General features: G+C 36.6%; 1 protein-coding gene across 2 annotated transcripts; it reads right to left on the bottom strand.

The window, feature by feature from the left end:
• Positions 1-1843: 1843 nt before the first annotated feature.
• On the bottom strand, positions 1844-13657 carry LOC139128125 (uncharacterized). 2 transcript variants are annotated; one of them, XR_011551201.1, is made up of 10 exons: positions 13424-13657; positions 12503-12813; positions 10224-10522; positions 9454-9614; positions 8189-8303; positions 7261-7424; positions 6611-6701; positions 6090-6254; positions 4282-5392; positions 1844-1989 (listed from the first exon to the last, which is right to left on the bottom strand). XR_011551201.1 is itself a non-coding variant. In XM_070693963.1 (9 exons), exons 2-9 carry the CDS (start codon positions 12798-12800, stop codon positions 5210-5212), a joined length of 1476 nt encoding a protein of 491 aa, XP_070550064.1. In that variant the 5' UTR covers positions 12801-12813; positions 13424-13637; the 3' UTR covers positions 4226-5209. The 2 variants fall into 2 exon arrangements, 1 of the variants encoding a protein (XP_070550064.1); XM_070693963.1 differs by lacking the exon at positions 1844-1989 and having other exon boundaries at positions 4226-5392; positions 13424-13637.
• Positions 13658-19688: the final 6031 nt, after the last annotated feature.

The following is a 19688-nucleotide window of genomic DNA, read 5'->3' as shown; positions in this document are numbered from 1 at the left end:
TTTATATATATATATATATATATATATATATATATATATATATATATATATATATATATATATATATATTTACATGACAAATTATAATTGGTTTCAAAATTGAAAGCGGATATCAAAAACAAGTACGTCATCAAAATATATTGACTGACGTCCCGTACAGTCATTCTATACTAAGCGATCTTTAAGAATAATTTCAAAAAGACTTGAAGCAGTTCTACCATCGTCTTTTGGTGTTCTGATATTCCTTCACTTATAAGATGGAGAAAACATTCCTCTATTGCAGGATTTTCCACCAGCTGAGGGTTCCCATTGGATAACTCTACCTGTATTACAGGATTTTCAACCAGCTGAGGGTTCCCATTGGATGACAAATATACTGTCTCGCACAAAATTCTGCTGAAAAAAACTAACAACACAAATAAGCCAATAGGATGTCCTTGAAATATATGAAATTATTCGATTACACATATTATGAAGGTAATTTAATCTGTACATAACGCTGGATTTCTGAACTACTAAGCCGATGATGTACTGACAGCTGATATGTGCATGGGTTAAATAAATTTCGCAGCGACAGAAATAATGAAAGTTGGCTATTACGGCTATAGGTCTGTACCGGGAAATCGATTCCGACGTTTAAACTGGAGTGGCGATCCAATTATATCTTACTACACAATTTCTCAACGATCATTACCCATTGAATTTATCATTGGCTTATTTGTTTGCTAATTATAACAGAATGTACAAATAAACCTTGTAAGTTTTTGCACTGATAGTCATATCAACATTCAGCATGATAAAATAATGGGGTATTATGATAATATTATGATGTTTTGATACGTACTAGTATAATGATTTTGAAATATGATTACTTAGCAGCTGCGAAGTGGTACAGGGCACTGGATCTATTGTTAAGGTATAGTGAGCTTGTTGACCGTACATGTCTCTGGTGTTGTCTCGCTTGTATCTGATGAAACAGACTTCCCGCTGTGGTGATTTTTTTAATATGTTTGCAGATCCTCTACGAACTCGGTGTTACACTCAGTGTATGTTGAAATGTGAACTGCCCTGAATACACTGATGAAAATCCAGTATTTTGCTTTCTAACTTCTCCAACAATAATAGAACGCTGCCTTGAGGCAGTAAACATTTAAAACACAACATGATAGGAACCATTGTGAGAGAATAATATTGTTCAAACTTATCAAGAATGTTAAATGCTTTATATCTGAAAGTTACAACATGACAAATTACCCCATAAAACAATTAACTAGCAAAAAGTCGATGAGCTTAAATTTGCTGATTTAACCAATCGTACTGCAATATCATATTCTCTTAATTAATTCCAATCGTGTTACACGAGCATGGCAAAAGAAAACTGTTGTATCCGACCTTAATCTCCCCCTCCCTTCAGGAAACCATGGCCCTCGGCATTCGGTGCTCTATCATCCCTCCTTGAAACATTTAAACCATCCTTGCTGATATCTAAAAGATGAACCATTGCCATACGCTGTGTTACAGCGGCTGGCAAAATGTTTGAGATAGCCAACTCGATGAGTTCCTATCAACATCCTTTGCAAGCTTCTACATTAAAATATCGAAATGGTTCTTTTACATAAAGAACAAGTAGATTCTAGAAAATAATTATATCACTGCATCAAATCAATTTATTTCTTATCAAGTTATCACACCTACTTCTTGTTAGAAGGTAATTCAGGGCTAGTTACTTTTAACTGATGTACAAGTGTATGATTTTTTGTAGAAGAGACTCCAGATGGTTGTTTCATGTTCTAATATAACTTCAAAACTGGTCCAATAAGCATCCATTCAGGGTTAAATATTTCCTGGTCCGTAAGACATTTATTTAGACAGTTAGAAAAGCACACACGTCTTTCACAAAATTGTTGACACTGTATTCATATTTTTTTATTATTTTCAAGCTGTTTTCATTTTATTATAGACTGCAATATTTTGTTTGTTTCTAGTAACCTTTTTATTTTTAAAACTCTGAATCAGAGTACATACTTTTAATATATGTTTTTACATGACAAATTATAATTGGTTTCAAAATTGAAAGCGGATATCAAAAACAAGTACGTCATCAAAATATATTGACTGACGTCCCGAACAGTCATTCTATAATAAGCGATCTTTAAGATGAATTTCAAAAAGACTTGAAGCAGTTCTACCATCGTCTTTTGGTGTTTTGGTATTCCTTCAGTTATATGATGGAGAAACTATTCCTGTATTGCAGGATTTTCCACCAGCTGAGGGTTCCCATTGGATAACTATACCTGTATTGCAGGATTTTCCACCAGCTGAGGGTTCCCATTGGATGACAAATATACTATCTCGCGCAAAATTTGGCAGAAAAAACTAACAACATAAATAAGCCTATAGGGTGTCCTTGAAATATATGCAAATTATTTGATTACACATATTATGAAGGTAATTTAATCCATACGTTACGTAGGATTTCTGAACTACTAAGCCGATGATGTACTGACAGCTGATATGTGCATGGGTTAAATAAATGACGCAGCGACTGAAATAATGAAAGTTAGCTATTACGGCTAGGTCTGTACCGGGAAATTGATTCCGACGTTTAAACTGGAGTTGCGATCCCATTATACCCATTATATCTTACTACACAATATTTCAATGACCATTACCCATTAAATCTATCATTGGCTTATTTGTTTGCCAATTATAACAGAAAGTAAAAATAAACCTTGTTCGTTTTGCACTGATAGTCATATCATTCAACACGAACAAAGAATGGGGTATTATGATAATATATTATGATGTTTTGATATGTAATGCTATAATGATTTTGAAATATGATTACTTAACGACTGCAAAGTGGTACAGGGCACTGGATCTTTTGTCAGGGGACAAACTGGTCCAATTATTATTTCAATTCGAGGTAAAATTTTACCTGGTCCGTGGGACATTTATTTAGACAGTTAGACAGTAATTATGGCACAGGACTCACTGTCAGAGGATGGTGAGTTCGAGAACCGGTAAATCCAGAGTAAGGGACTCACTGTCAAAGGACGGTGAGTTCGAGACTCTAGCACGGTGTTGTGTCCTTGAGCAAGGCACTTTAATCCTCATTGCTCCATAGGGTAGTGGGTTATGTGTACCTCATCCTGTAATTGAGTTCGCCTGTTGGATGAGTAATTCAAAAAAAAAGTCCATCACAAAACAGATCTATTGTCATGGTATGGTGAGCTTGTAGACGTACATGTCTCTGGTGTTGTCTCGCTTGTATCTGATGTAACAGAGTTTCCGCTGTGATTATTTGTTTAATATGTTTGCAGATCCTCTACGAAATCGGTGTTACACTCAGTGTATGGAAAGTGAACCGCCCTTAATATATAGCAAAAATAATGAACAAAACCTAGTATTTTGCTTCCTAATCCCTCCAACAGTAATAGAACGCTCCCTTTGGGCGGTAAACATTTAAAACACAACAAATACGGGAGAATAGGATCTTTTAATTGTTCAAATTTGTCAAGAATGTTAAGAGCCCTATAGATAAAAGCTGCTATATTACAAATTACTCATAAAAACAAGTGAGTTGCAAAAGAGTAGATGAACTTACATTTGCTGATTAAACCCATCTTACCGCAATATCCTATTCTCTAAAAACTCGTAGTATTTGACCTTGACCTCCCCTCCCCCTCCCCTCCTCCTCCCTTCAAGACATCATAGACCTTGACACTTGTACTCCAACTTCCCTCCCAAACTTCTAAACCTCCCTTGCTGATATCTGAAAGATGAACCATTGCTATATGCTGTGTTACAGCAGCTGGCAAAATGTTTGAGATAGAAAAGTCGATGAGTTCCTATTAACATCCTTTGCAAGCTCCTACATTAATGTATCGAAATCATGATGGATCATTTACATAAAGAACAAGTAGAATCTAGAGAATAATTATATCACTGGATCAAATCCATTTAATTCTTATCAAGTTATCACGCTTACTTCTTGTCAGAAGGTAATTCAGGGCTAGTTACTTTTAATTGGTGTACAAATGTATGATTTTTTTGTGGAAGAGACTCCAGATGGTTGTTCATATTGTAATGTAACATCAAAACTAGTCCAATAAGCATCTATTCAGGGTTAAATATTTCCTTGTCCGTAAGACATTTATTTAGACGGTAAGAAAAGTAAACACGCCAGTCACAAAACCGTTGACACTGTATTCATATTTTTATTATTTTCAAGTTGTTTTTATTACATGATAGACTGCAATATATTTTGTTTCCAGTAACATTTTGTTTTTAAAACTCTGAATCAGAGTACATACTGTACAAAGTAACTGTGACAACAAAGATGCACAATTCAGAGCTAAACATGAACATAGTATCTAGACCACAAAACACTGCATCAAGTGTGAGATCATGAGCACTCAAGTTGATATCATATCTTTTTGATTTCCCGTTCGGTCTTGGATGCTTATTTGTAATGGAAAAGAATTTTCACATTATTTGTTGGCATTGTCAAATTCTAATAAAATTCTGCCAATTCTTCTGACGACACGCCTTTTGACGAACTTCGTGTACTGTATCGCCTTGCAGATGCCTTTTCAAACAGGAGTCCAAATGTTACACAATAAATGTTACCAGCAGTTACAGTTCAGTGATGCACTTCTCTACATATCATTATACAGGTACAAGTGTAAACGAATGTCACGGTAAACTTTCAAAATACACACAAAAAAACGTAAACTTTCCTAAAGGTATTTAAAATCTCTATGGCTATGATCTATCCCAAACAAAATGGATAGTGCTAGCAAAAGTTCAGTTTATTTGCTCTCTACAATATGACAGACTTTAATTAAAGAGGTTTTGTGTGTTATTAAAAAATTGTGAATGCAGATGATTCATTCTTCGAAGTAAAATCGCTGCAAAATAAGTCAAGCAGCTTTTTGTAAATTTAACCTCTGACGGTTAGCAGAGAGTATATTTAAGGTTCTTCATTTTTGTGTCAAAATGTCTTTATGACAGGAACGACAACCGAGTACTAAGAAGTCACCCCTGTTATAAAAAGTAAATTTGGTACGAATAGGCCAGACGGGATTCACATACAGACAGAAATAGCGCCATTGCGAAAAGTAGCGGATGTGCTATGAGTTCACGGTCACAACACTATCAATCACTTTCATTTAACTTTCATCCGGCAAGATGAACAGCGCCCTCTCTAGTGCATCCATGTCAACCAAGGATGCATCGTTCCCAGATGGACTTCAGTGGTATCGATGTATTCCTTGTAAACGCCGAGAGATGGCAGACCAAGGTAAGGCTTTAGTAGATCATCAAATGTTTCTGCGTGACGAATAATTCTCCACGTGCTTCCTTCTACAAGTACTTCAGCCGGTTTTTGCTGTAAATATTACAACATAGATACAGTGTCAGTCGTTTTCACTTCAAAATATTTGAATTTGTTTCTTGTCTGTTGAGTACTTGTTTCACACCTTAAAGTCCATAAGCTGTATCTTGAGGCTATGTTTTCAGGACTTATGTTTTGTGGTTTCCCTACACTTTCTGCATTGAATCCTTAAACTGTAATTTAATGCCAAGTATTTAGCATATCAACACTACCTATATGTGTATAATCAACATTGTCATTGTTGAAAATTGTATTCAAGTCCGGACTAGAATTCATTTGTAAACATTAAACAATCATCACTACACACATACAAGCTAAGTTGACAAAAATAATACTTAAAATTTCAGCATGACAAATGAATTAGGGTTGGACTCGGTAGTCGATATACAGAAACAGAATACTGAAAAACTTGCCACATGTTACAGCTTATGTCCCTTTAAGAAAGCATTTTCTAATCAAGTTTCCTCTTTGTAAGAAAATAATCAGTGTAATATTTTCTAAAGTATACTTTATCTGTAAGAGTCATTTAAAACTATTTTATAATTTCTATAATATTTGCTCTTGTGTATAGATATATCCTTTTAGATTAGTGTGTATGTTATCCTCATAAGATGAAAATCTTTTAATTCCTTCCAGATTATCAACAGTGACGTGTCTCATAATGATAATGTGAATGTAGTGTATTACATACCCTCATGTTATAATTGGATGACATCGTACTGCAATATGCACCGACATCCCTTATTGCAAGACCACACCCTTCATGAGGGTATGGTAAATAGTGGCCTTCTGCAAGAAAGTCTGTGCTCTCTCGGATTGGTCCGACCACGTCAAATTTCCTGCCTTCCTTTTTACACTGTCAGGAGAGTATAAGAACTTTGTTACTTCAAGATATAAACCAATTTGCATCTATTATAGCAGGTATGCATGCAGTTGTAATATACTGAATTATATTAGGAGATTATCAGAGAGTTGATATGAATATGGAATGGGGATTCTGGGAATTAGGATAACATTGGTTGGAAAGCAACATTAGAATTCACGTATTGCATGATCTTCTTACTATTCTCTAGATTATTCATCGGGCACTAAATGATTTCAAACTCATGTTATCTGCATCAATTTCCATGCTGAAGTAAATAAAAACGTAAATTTTGAGGTATGTGCCATGAGAATATTTTGCAGAGAAAACTCTCATTACAGCAACCTTACCTGAGTTGGTTCGATCAGTTGGATGTAATGGTATGCTCCATACAGAGTGGGTCTGATTACTTCGGCCATCGACCCGTCTATGACTATGAAACTGAAACAAAAATCAAGGTTTGAGGTGATGTCATATCAAGCTTGCTGACAGGAAAAAAATCCATTAACACACAGAGGTCAGTAGATGAACGATTGTGTTTGTAAACAATATATAACACACGAAAGTTATAGTTAGCGTCTAAAAGGTTAATAAATTATTTTAAAATAAAGTTACAAATGAGCAAATCTTTAAACCATTTTATAAACCTTGTTCATGCTCACTAATTAAACGCTAAAAAGGCATGACACAATTCTTTTTGAACTGAAAAAAATATATATATCACGATTGGAACTTAATTTGGATAATAGGATATAGTAGTCATGTTGGTTTAATCAGCAAAATTTAAGTTCATTTACTCATTTCAAGTGTTTTTGTGAGTAATTTGTGATATTGCAACTTTTGGCTATGGGGCACTTAACACTTTTGATGAATTTGAACAAATAAAAATCATAGTCTCCCAAATAAGTGCCAATCGTGTTTACATAACAAAAACGAATGTTTCAATTATAAAACTAGAAAACTTGCACTGAAGCTTTGGTAACTTTATTTTCCCCCTTACTTTTTATTTTCATTTGTTTTAACTCCGACGACCTTGGTGACCAGTATTCCAGTGTTACCAATAATGGACATGCCTGGTTCCAGGATGAGACGGATATCTTTAGCTTTAACTATGTCTGCTATTGAACTCACAAAATCCTTTGGTTTCAGTTGGCTATCTTCAACCTGTAAAGAAATCAAATGATAAATCATTCTCACATTTCTTCGCCCAAATAGTTGACTATTTTACCTGTCACACGATTGGAACTAAGATGTAATTATAAGAAACGTATGATGAAATCAAAAGGTTTACAGTTTAAATTTTGCAAAATGATAGAATGGTGTAAAAATGGTAATGTTGTTTTCATCGAACAAAAAAATGATACACATCGATTTGTGTACATAACTTCTATTGCATTCGTTTCTGTAAAAAGTTTCATTTTTGTTTAAATATTGTTATGAAACGTTACAAAAATATTCCATAATTGAAACCGTTTTGCTCAGGGCATTTTGAAACGTCCTGGACTTTTCTTCACTGTAGGGCTTACTTAAACTTGAAATGAAGTCAGGAAATATTTGGCATAACCCTGGCTGACTACACTGCAAATTGATCGAAAAACATAATTTTGGTTGCGGCAAACAACAAGCTGGGATTAGTATTCATATTTCAGAAACCAAGAAAATATAGAGAAGTTCACATATATTGATGAAAATATTCATATTAGTCATATGTCCAGAACGACATTGAATCAGGTACTGTAATGCATTTACTTTTACACGGAACAGTTGCACAATATTGCAAATTTTGAATACTATACAATTTTTATATTAAGCGAAATTGTTTGAAAAATTGGTAAATCCAATTATCCTAAACTAGTTGTAATAATGTGACAGTATGTGATTAACTTTCTGTTCGACTCGAAGTACCAAAAATATTTTAATATACTTACTTCTATGTGTCTTCTGTAGTTCAGCCCAAGTCCCTCACCCATGTTGAGATAATGAATATCAAATCCCATGTCCCGAACTTTATCAATCCAATCCATGATGTGTTCAAGAGATGCCCTAACAATGAAAACATATATAAACTGTGACACTATTGAATTTGACGCTGTCTGATATGCTGATTATGGTTTCATTGAAACTGTATGGTTGTTGATGATAAAGACTTGGTCTGCCCTTTCAATGAATAAATCATAACTGTATACTGACATCTTTGTATCACTTACACAAAGGTCAAGGGCACACAAATGATGCGGTTCACAAATGAAGAAACACTCAGAATAGGAAATAATTCAGTTGAACACGTCTTTTGGGCTATACCACTAAGGTAAGTCACAATGAGTTACTTAACTCATGATAGAAGTTGATAGACCTGAGGATAAAATGAGAGTATTGATAGGTGTAATATAAGTATATTGGTGCCCTCAGAGAAAATGAACGTTTGACTGATGGTTTCATCAGCCTAAATATGAGATGTTTATTGGCTGCCTTACAAGATCATAAGATGATACAATCCACAAAGACGTGTGAGCTGGATAGTGTTGCGTTAATCTTGGGCGAAAGGAAAATTGCAAAGTGCGTACGATGCAGTCTCTTGAATTAATGAACAAATAAATGGAACAACAAAAGCTTTGTTATTGAATCCGTGAAAGTTGAATTTTAGGGAAATCTCGAACGAAAAGGAGGCGATTTTAAAAATGTGCTCTATTTTATAAAAGAAAACACCCAGCGGAATACCACTAGATTCTTACTACTACATATGTGCACTCCTTTTGCTTACTTTTCTAATTTTTATAAATGCGAATACTACTTTTATTTCAAGCTTACCTACCATTCTTTTTAATTTAGACTCTGGGAGCTTTTCTGAACTGGTCAAAATCGAGTGGTATATTCGTTGGTGAGATGGTTAATTGCTATTATACCTTAATATTAAATGAAAATTGAAATTAAAAAGCACGGTTATTTTCAAGTCTCGACCATTCAGATCCCACTATTTGCGCAATCAATATACTGGTATGATATAAAGTCTCATATAAACTTGCTCCCAGCATACATATTATAATACGACAAGAATTAGCAAGTTAATTTATACTTTGTCAATCAGATAGATAATTATGGCTAATCTTCAAAGTAGAAGCAGAAAATATTTGAATATAAGTTTAAATTTTCCTATGAATCAAGACTGAAGGAAATATGAGGTTACCATACTCACTTAAAGAGATCGACATTTTCAATGCTGGCTTCAAGATGACAATGTAAACCCACCAGTTCTATCAATGGTTCAACTTTAACTATCTGCAGGGCGGAATCAAAGTCGTTCTGGTGCATGCCAAACTTGGTGGATTCAACATCTGCATTGTCTTGAAGAGAGTCCTGAAAAACAAAATATACTGCTTAATTCTGTATATTTTGATAATTGCATATTAAAGTCGGAAAAGTCGATGATTTGTAATTTACATATTATTCATAATTAAATAGAATATACACAGGCTAACATAACAGAAAACACACGTTTTCGTGTGGAAAATTTTGATCGGAATGAAGACGATTATGATTGTAATGATTCTACAAAGATGATAGTTTTGATGATGATGATGATGATGATGATGATGATGATGCCTTGTCATCTGTATTTCCTTATCATAGCATTTCCCTTTCATTCTACCAGGCCGGAACATCATTATTGCTCTTTACTCGGGAAACTTTATATACCTGTTTGCTGATTTGTCAAAGCTAACTTTCAATAGTACATTTGCAAATAAGGCACCACACAGATCACCAGCAGGCACTCAATGTTAAAGAAGGCTAAAGACTTAAAATGAATATCGAGTTCTTGAGATGCATGCTGAGTGGTTCCTTATAATCTTTTATAGGGAGATGTTGTGACAATGTGGCATGTAAATACTGTTGCATGTTTTCTGTAATTCTTTTCAGATCTGCTGCACTGGAGTAAACAAAAACAGGTCATTAAAATTAACATACCGACTGAAGGTCAGGGTGAAGTCTCATTAACACCCTTGCGTTTTTCTGAAACATTTTACAAGCTTTGATGATGTGCTGGAGATCGAAGAGTGAATCCACATTGATCATGGAGTTACACTTGACAGCGAATTCTAACTCAGATTGTAATTTTCCATTCCCGTTGAATACCATCAAACTGGGATTGAATCCTGCCATCATTGCAATCCGCATCTCATTGCCACTGGAACAAACCGCCGAACATCCGAGTTTTTGAAGGAGTCGCAGTATTTCTAGATTGTTGTTAGCTTGAACTGTAAAACCTGGAAGACAGGTAAAAGAGAATTAGGGACATGTACTACAAAGTACTATAACTTGTTAAAAATTCCTTCTTTCAAGGTAGAATGCGCCTATTTGGAACACGTTTCGAAGCTTAGGGAGTAAATACAGTTTTTACAGGCTTAGTTTGGTTAATATCGGGAATTTCTCACTACAGATAACACAGGTATTACGACTATTTTGAATTTCAAATATCCTTAAATATTAGGTCATTTGTTTCTATATTACTAAAATTTGCATCGTGACCCCGATTTTCACTCTTGCTTTGGAAAGAGAATTGTGGAGTTTGCTGGAGAAAAAAAATTAGCAAACCTTTAAGTCTTTCATTTTTGAGGCGCTAACTACCTCAATTTTGACAAATTAAAATGCTAAATGTTTCGTAGAAAGTTGTAGACAGGCCTTTATTTCAAAAGTCTACTTCTGCCTTTAATGGTAAATAATGAAAAATTTACTTTGAACTGATGGTAGGGTTTATGGTAGAAACTACATTGGATGATACCTTGTAAACAAGTTTGTTGATTGCACTATTTTATTTCCTGTTCTTCAGATTTTTAGCACGTTCATGAATCATAGATCCTGAAATTAACTGTTGCTCACTCTGAAAATGTTTGGCCCAACCATTATTACTCCATGTCAATTGTATTTAGGATAAATTTGATCTATCAGAACTTTATCCATTGAAACGTTGAAGCTTTTTGTGTGAGTAGTCAGTTTTGAAAATAAAGTGATTCCCTTCTGAGCTGTATGACAAAATATAGGCCTAAACCGTCTTAAAATTCAGTTTTCAAGTTAAGGATGGTCGCCAGCATTTTAATCGACCACCTTCCACTCAAAGCCTCCAAGGAGTTTGCTGACAAATAATCACGGGCGAACTAGGAGTAAATAGTCTAAGGAACGTTTTATTAAAGGTATACAGTCACCTGTAATCTAAATATGCCCATATATGGTCAAAGGTGTATTCCTTGGTATTCAAAATGCCCATGTGAGGGCGCTGTTTTTAAAAAGCGGCCACCCGCTTAAAATTTGTGATTGGTTAGATTTTCTCTTTCCATGGTAACTGCGGCAAAATTGGAACAGGTGACAGTATACCTTTAATATGTATTATCAATTCAACCGTTTTGGTATCACATCAGGTACAGCTTCTTTTCTGCTCAACAACACTTGACAAAATCAATGAACGTGTACAAATTATATTTGATATCGTAGTCAACGGCCCCTCTACGACGAGCCCTTTAGTTGTATATCCGGACGCACCGTAGACTGACGTCAAGTATAATTCACAAACGTTCAGTGATTTTATAAAGCTTTGCTGGGCAGAAAAGAAGCTCAACCCTGATGCAATACCCAATTGGCTTTATTGGTAAAACTGATATTTAATATTTCATAATATTTCATTATTATGACATTTACATTTTATTTCTTATACTATTTACTCCTAGTTTGCCAGTGCATCGCTAGCTGTGAGTGTTGCCTTTCGATCAAGGGTCATATTTTTCAAATCCTATCATTCCGGGTCACGTCCGCCACGGTAACTGTTGCTTTAGCGACAGTGACCCCGAGATGACCCCAATATCCCACCCATTGTGCCATGAGTAATCTGCTTGTCTGCAGGGTTTGATTGAACGGCTCTTTCGTCAACCGTTTGGCAATTTCGTGCATTTTATTGCAGACAATTGTGTTATGTCCATCAGCAAAATGGCGATTAATGCAATAATTTTGTCATTGACGTTTTATTAATTTCAGAATTTAATAACCTTGCCTGAGAAACTACTTAAAATACGAGGCGTTATGCTTAACAATGAGCTGTGACAGCGTAAGGTCACGCCGAGGTTATCTGAGGTCATACCTAAAAGACATGACTTCGCTTAAGTTCTTACTGGAAAATGTGTTATTGTAGGCATGAAGCTTATAATTAGTGAGGCTTACGTCATTTGCAATCGTTAAAAAATGATAGAAAGACAAACCTAACAAATTGTTCACTCCATGTTTCTCGAGTGCAGTTTTGTACTGTCTCACATTGTCCTCGATCTGGGCTCGACTGTACAAATAAAACGGGCTTGCATATTCCGTCTTCCTCGACAACTCGTACTGGACGTGCTTCACACCAAGATTTTCACAGAACAGACGGCCATCTCCGGAGGTGTAGAAGTTGGAAGATGTCGAGATATTTTGTCTCGGGCTTGCCGCTTGTCGCTGGTCTCGTTTCAGTAACTCGGCCGCCATATTGTTTTCTGCGTGTTTTGAAATGTCTGACATCATCATGAAGGTCACTGCACTGCACGGAGAGAAGAGACAGCGTTGTTCATTTGTCTGCATGAACAGCCAGCCACGGCTTTCGCTTTGCTAAGTTAGAAGTCTGAGATATGATTTTGTACATGGTTTCGAAAAGTGAACAAAAAGTGGATAATATGAACAATTCGCTCAGGCTGCGGCTGCTATCTCTGAACGATCAATCAGCAAAGCCGTGAAGGTCAGACTGTTCCCTATTCAATAAGCTATTAAAGGCTGCGGTTTGCTTTATGTCCCAAAAAGTCCCCAGCCATTCACGTTGTGAGCAAAATCACAGAAAACAAGTTAATTTGAACAGTGTCGTGTTTTGCGACAGATCATATCTACATGAAGATGACGTGCTGATCGATGTTCAATGTTGACAGTGCAAATTACAACGGATAATCAACAGAGCAACCAGTTCAATGAATTCTGCCATGACAACCATCCAATCTTATCATAGAACCTCGCTTCCATGATTCTAAAACTGTAGTAGCCATGATAGCGGTGGGAAATTTGTCTAAAAAAATAAGTAGAATCCTTAAATAAAATGGAAGAAATACAGTAATTTAGAATTATCTGCCGTGTTTTGTGAAAATAACTGAAAAAAAACGTACCAGGAAGTTGCCAATGCGGATAAAACAAACGTCAGTGTCAACTTTCGTTCTCAAACCGGCAAGTATAAAAGGAAGTTACTTGTCAGTTACGTTACTCGTACAATTTGACTGGGTGGTCACAATAACTGATTAGCAACGCTGTATTACGGATATAAATCTGTCAAACACTGACGGTGTGAACGAGCTGAACCACCAAGGCATGCATTTCAGGCAAATCTGAAGACCAGCGCCCTCTTGCGTCGATTTTTTCTAATAACGCGCCTTTCGCCTAGGCTTTTGCTACAGTCATAGACTCTAGAAAAATGATTTTCCACGTGTCTTTGGTACAGGTAATTGTCTCTGCAAGTACTCTAAATGGTTATGCGCATGTGCATTCTAACCTTGGCACTAGCGTTTATATTCCAGTCGCGATGACTCATCGTTTAATCCCAATAAATCGTTTTGTTGCGACAGACCATCAACATCGTTATTCAATTTTGCGAGTCAGCATATTCCATTCTAGTCTCCATACTGATGATAACAATAGAGAAAAATGGTTGTCATTGACATTCCTTTTTAACGTTCATTTTTTTTCTGAAATGTCAATTGATGAAAAATAAACCAATCGACAAGATCATCGAGTATTTTGAAGAATATATAGTCTTGACGTTGTTAGTTTTACCGAAATGCGGCTCCCAGATGATAAAGTGTCACCAGTGTTACTACTCACGCCTACAATGATACCATCCAGCTGCCATATTATCAGCATCTGAAGGCATTGCTGTCGATTTTATGTCATCCTCATGTGCATTGTCCACCGAGTGCCACAATTACACCGATTGAAGTATTGACGTTGCTATTCAATCATCGTATAATCTGATATAATTATGTTTTGTCCTCACCGATGCGGAGCAGTATTCAAATAGACTGATTGTCAACAAGTTACAGAAATTTTAGCATCCTCGTGACTAATCGCTCGGGTCTTACCGAAAACGCGCCACAATTTACTGTTTGGGATTTGTGCATGTATGTCGATGACTTTGCTATCCTAAGCTTAAATTTAAAGATGCTCTGACATTTTAGAAACTTTCTTATTAAACCAGTCGGTCCAACTATCGTCACATTACTGTATGTGCCACCGACATTCCATTTGTAGACACCTGTCTTCAGGGTTTTCTCTCAACTGCGCGATTGCGCAAATTGCGCATTTCAAGCCATTTTCTGCCTTTAAAAGTTACTGACAGCGCGAAAATCGCGCACAAAACACAGCAAGCAAATACGCCAATATGATGCTGACCCAAGCGCATAGTGTAGTGACTCGTGAATTCGCTGTTGTTTCTGTCCCCTAAATTGTCAAGTTTGACCTCTAATTTTGATGAATGGGGCAGAAATTGCCCCCTTCAGTTGGTGCACATGCAGAGAAAACACTGCGTCTTGAACCGCAGTACACGCAATATAAGTCTTCGCCGGGCAACCCAGACTGCTTTGTGGGGCTTTCTTCCGGTCGCCCCTACACAGGGCGTACTACTAGGGGCGGGTGGAAGACAGTCCCGCACAGCAGTCTGGGTAACCTAACCGAGACTAACCCAGATCATTCATATCCACTGTATCCGTTTAAATACATGATTTTTGTCCCTTTAGTGACTTTTCAAACATATAAGTTTCAAATTACTTCAGCGAATCGTTCTGAATCTGAGCATTGGTTTTCAACCTTTCATGGAACTGAATTCGTTGAGTCAAATCATTTTTTTTTTAATCTCCATGCCCCTAACTGAAGCAATCGTTCCAAACGGTCAACTTGTTCCATGGAAAACTGATTTAATTACTGAAGTGAACGAAAAATAATCAAATCGGAGAGAGTCTTGGAAGTTCCGAAGTTCATCGCTTGGACTGAGAACAGATACACCGAAAAAAATTGTCTTGCGCGATAGTTGACTGAGCGAAGAGACGTTTCTTTGTAGTGGGATGTTGTTCTGGTGACCAGACACATTTGTATAAGATTGTAATAATTACTTTTCAATAAGCATCTGATTGAAATGCTCTGTTTTTATAACTTACCTTTATGATGATTTCAAGCTCTGTTCGCTGAGATAAAAAAAAACAAAAGTGTTTTGTTTCCATCGCACGCGTCATGTGAAAACATGCGCGTAACTTTTTTTTTAAGTTTAAAAAAAAGAAAAATAACGAAATTGATTAAATAAAAAGCCCAAAATGGAACTAGCAGAAGCATAGTACCTACATATGAATTCATGTTATGGACCAGTTGATATTTTCAATAAATATTCTGAAATGTTACTCGGGTTTTTTCTGTCAGTGGCAGCCATGCAACTTTATGGCAGAGTGGGCTACTTTTTAATTTTTTGTTCTGTTTAAGAATTCTAGAATTTGTATTTCAGCGTCTGGTCGATTATTATTGGGGGGGGGGGGCAAAGCAGCAAAGCGGCAAATACATCAATTGATTGTTAAGCGGAATTTTCCGATTTGATCCAACCTGTACAAGAAACAATGGTCAAATTCCGACACCAGTGAGAAATTCCTCTACCCAAACAGACCCTGGAGAGTCTATGACCCAAAGTATGAACTCATCAATTTGCACACGTTTATACTGAAAATACATTGATCATCATAAATTATCTTTTGCTCTGTTTTAAAGCCGTGATGTCATCCGAAAGTGTGACCCTACATGTAGTTTGCAATGTCCATAACACCACTCAATTGTTCCACATTCTTTTGGTACAGTTTGTTCAACTTTTGTCAAAAAGTCCCTTTTTAGATGCTGCAAATGAGAGAAACTGCCAGAAAATTTTGTCCATTCTATGCTGGAGGTAAAAATATATATCACATTAGTTCCGGGTATTTGCTTTGAAGGAATTTATTAGACAGCAAAACAGCTGATTGGAGAAGACTTTAATCCTAGGTGTTAATAAAAGTGAAATATTTGCAAAGTGGAAGGCTATTACAGCAATGTACCGTGCGTCAACTTTGAGATCATTCTTCTGATTGGACTGGAAGATCCGCCGAGTATAGAGCGCCCTCCAGCGACGGATCTATGAGTAACGTGATTGTAACTAAATTGGGAAAATTGGATGAGAGTAATTATTAGTAAAGTGGAACGAAATCGAAATTTTTACGGTTGAAATTTTGCAAAATGATAGAATTGTGTAAAAGTTGAAATATTGTTTTCATCGAACAAAACATCGAAAACACAGCGATAATTGCATACCTCTGTCATCGGCTTCATTTTTATGAAGAAAATTTATTTTTGTGTAAATGTTATAGAAAAACGAGGCAAAATGCATAAAATTTTATATAAATGACGACTTTTAAGTCGGAGCACTTTTGAAATTTCCCCGACTTTATCGTGAATGTAGGGCTTCATAAACACTAAATTGAGTCATGGCACATTTTAAATGACCCTGATTGACTTAACTGTAAATCAATCGAAAAACTTCATTTTGGTCTAGGCAAAGTGACAAACTGAGATTAGTACCAGTATTTCAGTAATATCGTTCACATGTCTTGAACAATATTGCATTAGGTACTACCATGCACTGATTCTTACTCATAACATTTCAACAGCATCGTAAATTTTGAATAAAATTTTAGGATGGGAAGCAAATATGGTGTAATTTTAGACAAATTTCTAAAATTCTTGAGAAAAATAATGCTAATCCAATTATCCCAATTTAGTTCCAATCATGTTAAGTCTACCTTCTGATGTGCAGCACCTCGAAAATTCTATGTGATATCAGGGACAGTTTTTCTACTGTGATATACATTGTCATTTTGACGGCAACGCAAGGAATGTGAAGCTTCTGTGCCATTAGTAAGTGATTCAAGGCAAAAAAGACAAAACATGACATTCAGGTTGACCAATTACACACTTGAATGTTCATCACACTTTTTCTTCAAAAGTACACACAGGGTGTGTTGATAGGCCAGACATTTAAGTTGAGAACTCATTTAATTACTTGATAGAAAAATACGAATATATCTCGAGTCTTTAGGAAATAATTATAACATACCACCTGGTTATTGTCTTGGCAGAGAAATTATTGCCTGAAGTACAGGGTGCCAGTGTATGACCTCTTTCATGTAAACAGTGAGGCAATTGACTGCTGACACGGACAACATTCACCGCTCACACACAACCGATAATTAAAGAGTCGGCAACTTTAATGTCTGGCTCATGTCGTATACCTTGTCGGTACTTAATCGGTTGTTAACGTTAAAACCGGATCAACAGCTTACTTTCTGATATTTGCATGCATAAGGACAGGCCACGGGTGGCGCAATCCAATGTAGTGCTGTTGTTCATGGGGACCACGACAGTGTGACAACTGACTGTTATATGGCTATGAAGGCATGTGCTTCAATGTTCAGTTTGTGGAAAAAGTGTCTTCTAACCAGCAGAGCTTGTGACATCGTAAATTAAGGTATCGCTGGAACAAGATGACGATCATGATTCTCTCAATACTGGATCTGCCCACCCCTGCAGACGCGTGGTATAGTCCTTTGCGAAGCTTGACTTTGAGGTCGCGCTGATGCTGACCAATACAGCGAAGCACGTACCTGTCTCCAGTCAACTCAAGGTGAACGCGCGCTTTTATTTTCTCCTTGTCTGTTCGTCCTGTAGTGAGGTGAGTACGAGGTTCATTACCATAACGCTAAATGGAGAAAGTAGCGATTCACACAGTTCTGCATGCTTGAAAACTCAACACGAATAGGAAAACTCGATAAACGGCAAAAGGTGATCCTGAAAGGAATTCAAATGTGACAATGGGTTTGAATAATGTACTGGTGTTTACCGATAGAAATTTTGACCGCCCCTTCTGAGCTCCTCAGCGGCAGAATTGTGGCGAGGATATCGATTGGGTAAAGTGTGACTGCATGCTTGGACGTTTAAGGTCAATTCGAGGATCCACATCGCAAAGTTTAACTACAGACAGCAGAAACGACTCGCTTCTAATACCTAGGGTTTAGCCCTAACTTGAATATTTGAAGACAAATTTAGAAGGGCACGTGCACAGAGAAATCGTCACGGTTGAGATTGCGATTCACGCAAACGTGGGCAAATATCCAAAGTAATTTTAAGTGAAACACAGCGCGACTGACGTGACGTCATTAACCAGTACAAAGCAAAGGAAATGACATTGAGTAACCTCGATCAAAGCACAAGAACAGAGGGAAATGTTGCTGAAAAATTCAAGATTCCTATCTTAAGTAAACGAATCCGCCTCTGTTCAACACTTTCATCGGCCAAGAACGAGGGCAAGCGACTGCGGCCAAGGTCCAAATCTAAGTACTCGTGGTTATAAAGTTTGACCACCTGTTGTTCATAGCTTTGTTTCACGACGAAATTGACCAATCGCAGACCACTTTGTATGATCGCTGCAGGGCAGTCGAAAGATTGCTAATTTTCCAGACGCTGTATTGATTTTTTTAAAATCAAAGCCTTGTTACAAGTACTTCACTTTAATCGTTGGCCGTTCTTTTCTGTGACCCCCCCCCCCGATTCAATATTCTTGACTGACATTTTTGTCTCTTACTCAATCCTCTACCTTATGGTACAAATACCGTTATTGCATTATTAACGTGTGAGTGAAAGGAGTGTCGCATTCTGACCACGGCGCGCTATGATCTTACAGTCGAGTGTTATAAAAAAAAAAATCAAATTTCGGGTTAGAAGAATTTTTACACGAATCAAAACTGGAGCTGATAGAAGAACAGCTTTTTTGACTACGTCTTCGGTCACTGTTGACAGCAGTAATTTTCTCGGAATGTGAGTATTGAATAATACGGCGTTCTAGATTATCGAACTATAAAGTCTTGAGGTCCATCGAAAATAAACTGGCAACGGTATGCACGGTGTTGGGTGTAATATCGGATATTTGATATAGGCCGTGGGCTAGAGGTGGTCTACGTGCACCCCCCACACAGGATAACAAACCTGTATTTTTCAGAAGCCTTGGGATCCCTAGAATACGAAATGGAATTTTAACAGAAAAAATATAGGGATGGAATAGCTGTTATGGTCATGTTTTGAAGGGTACCGCAAAATCACGATTTTCAAGCCAAATGCATTTTCGTCAAATCTGTCTTCTTGCAAGTCATGTGCTGAGCTCATTTTTTAACATAACCTCACTTGTTTGGTATCATTAGAAAGAGAATTTATTCCTCTTTAAGATGAAATATTGCACTATGCAATATCTTCTACAGTTTTTGTCAAATATAGCCAAAACTTACCCCTTACCCCAAAATTTAACATTGCAAATGACAGTAAATC

Source organism: Ptychodera flava, unplaced genomic scaffold, assembly GCF_041260155.1.
Source record: "Ptychodera flava strain L36383 unplaced genomic scaffold, AS_Pfla_20210202 Scaffold_44__1_contigs__length_1314385_pilon, whole genome shotgun sequence".
Taxonomy (NCBI): domain Eukaryota; kingdom Metazoa; phylum Hemichordata; class Enteropneusta; family Ptychoderidae; genus Ptychodera; species Ptychodera flava.
The sequence above is the reverse complement of the archived record's forward strand: the minus strand, read 5'-3'. Positions and strand labels throughout refer to the sequence as shown.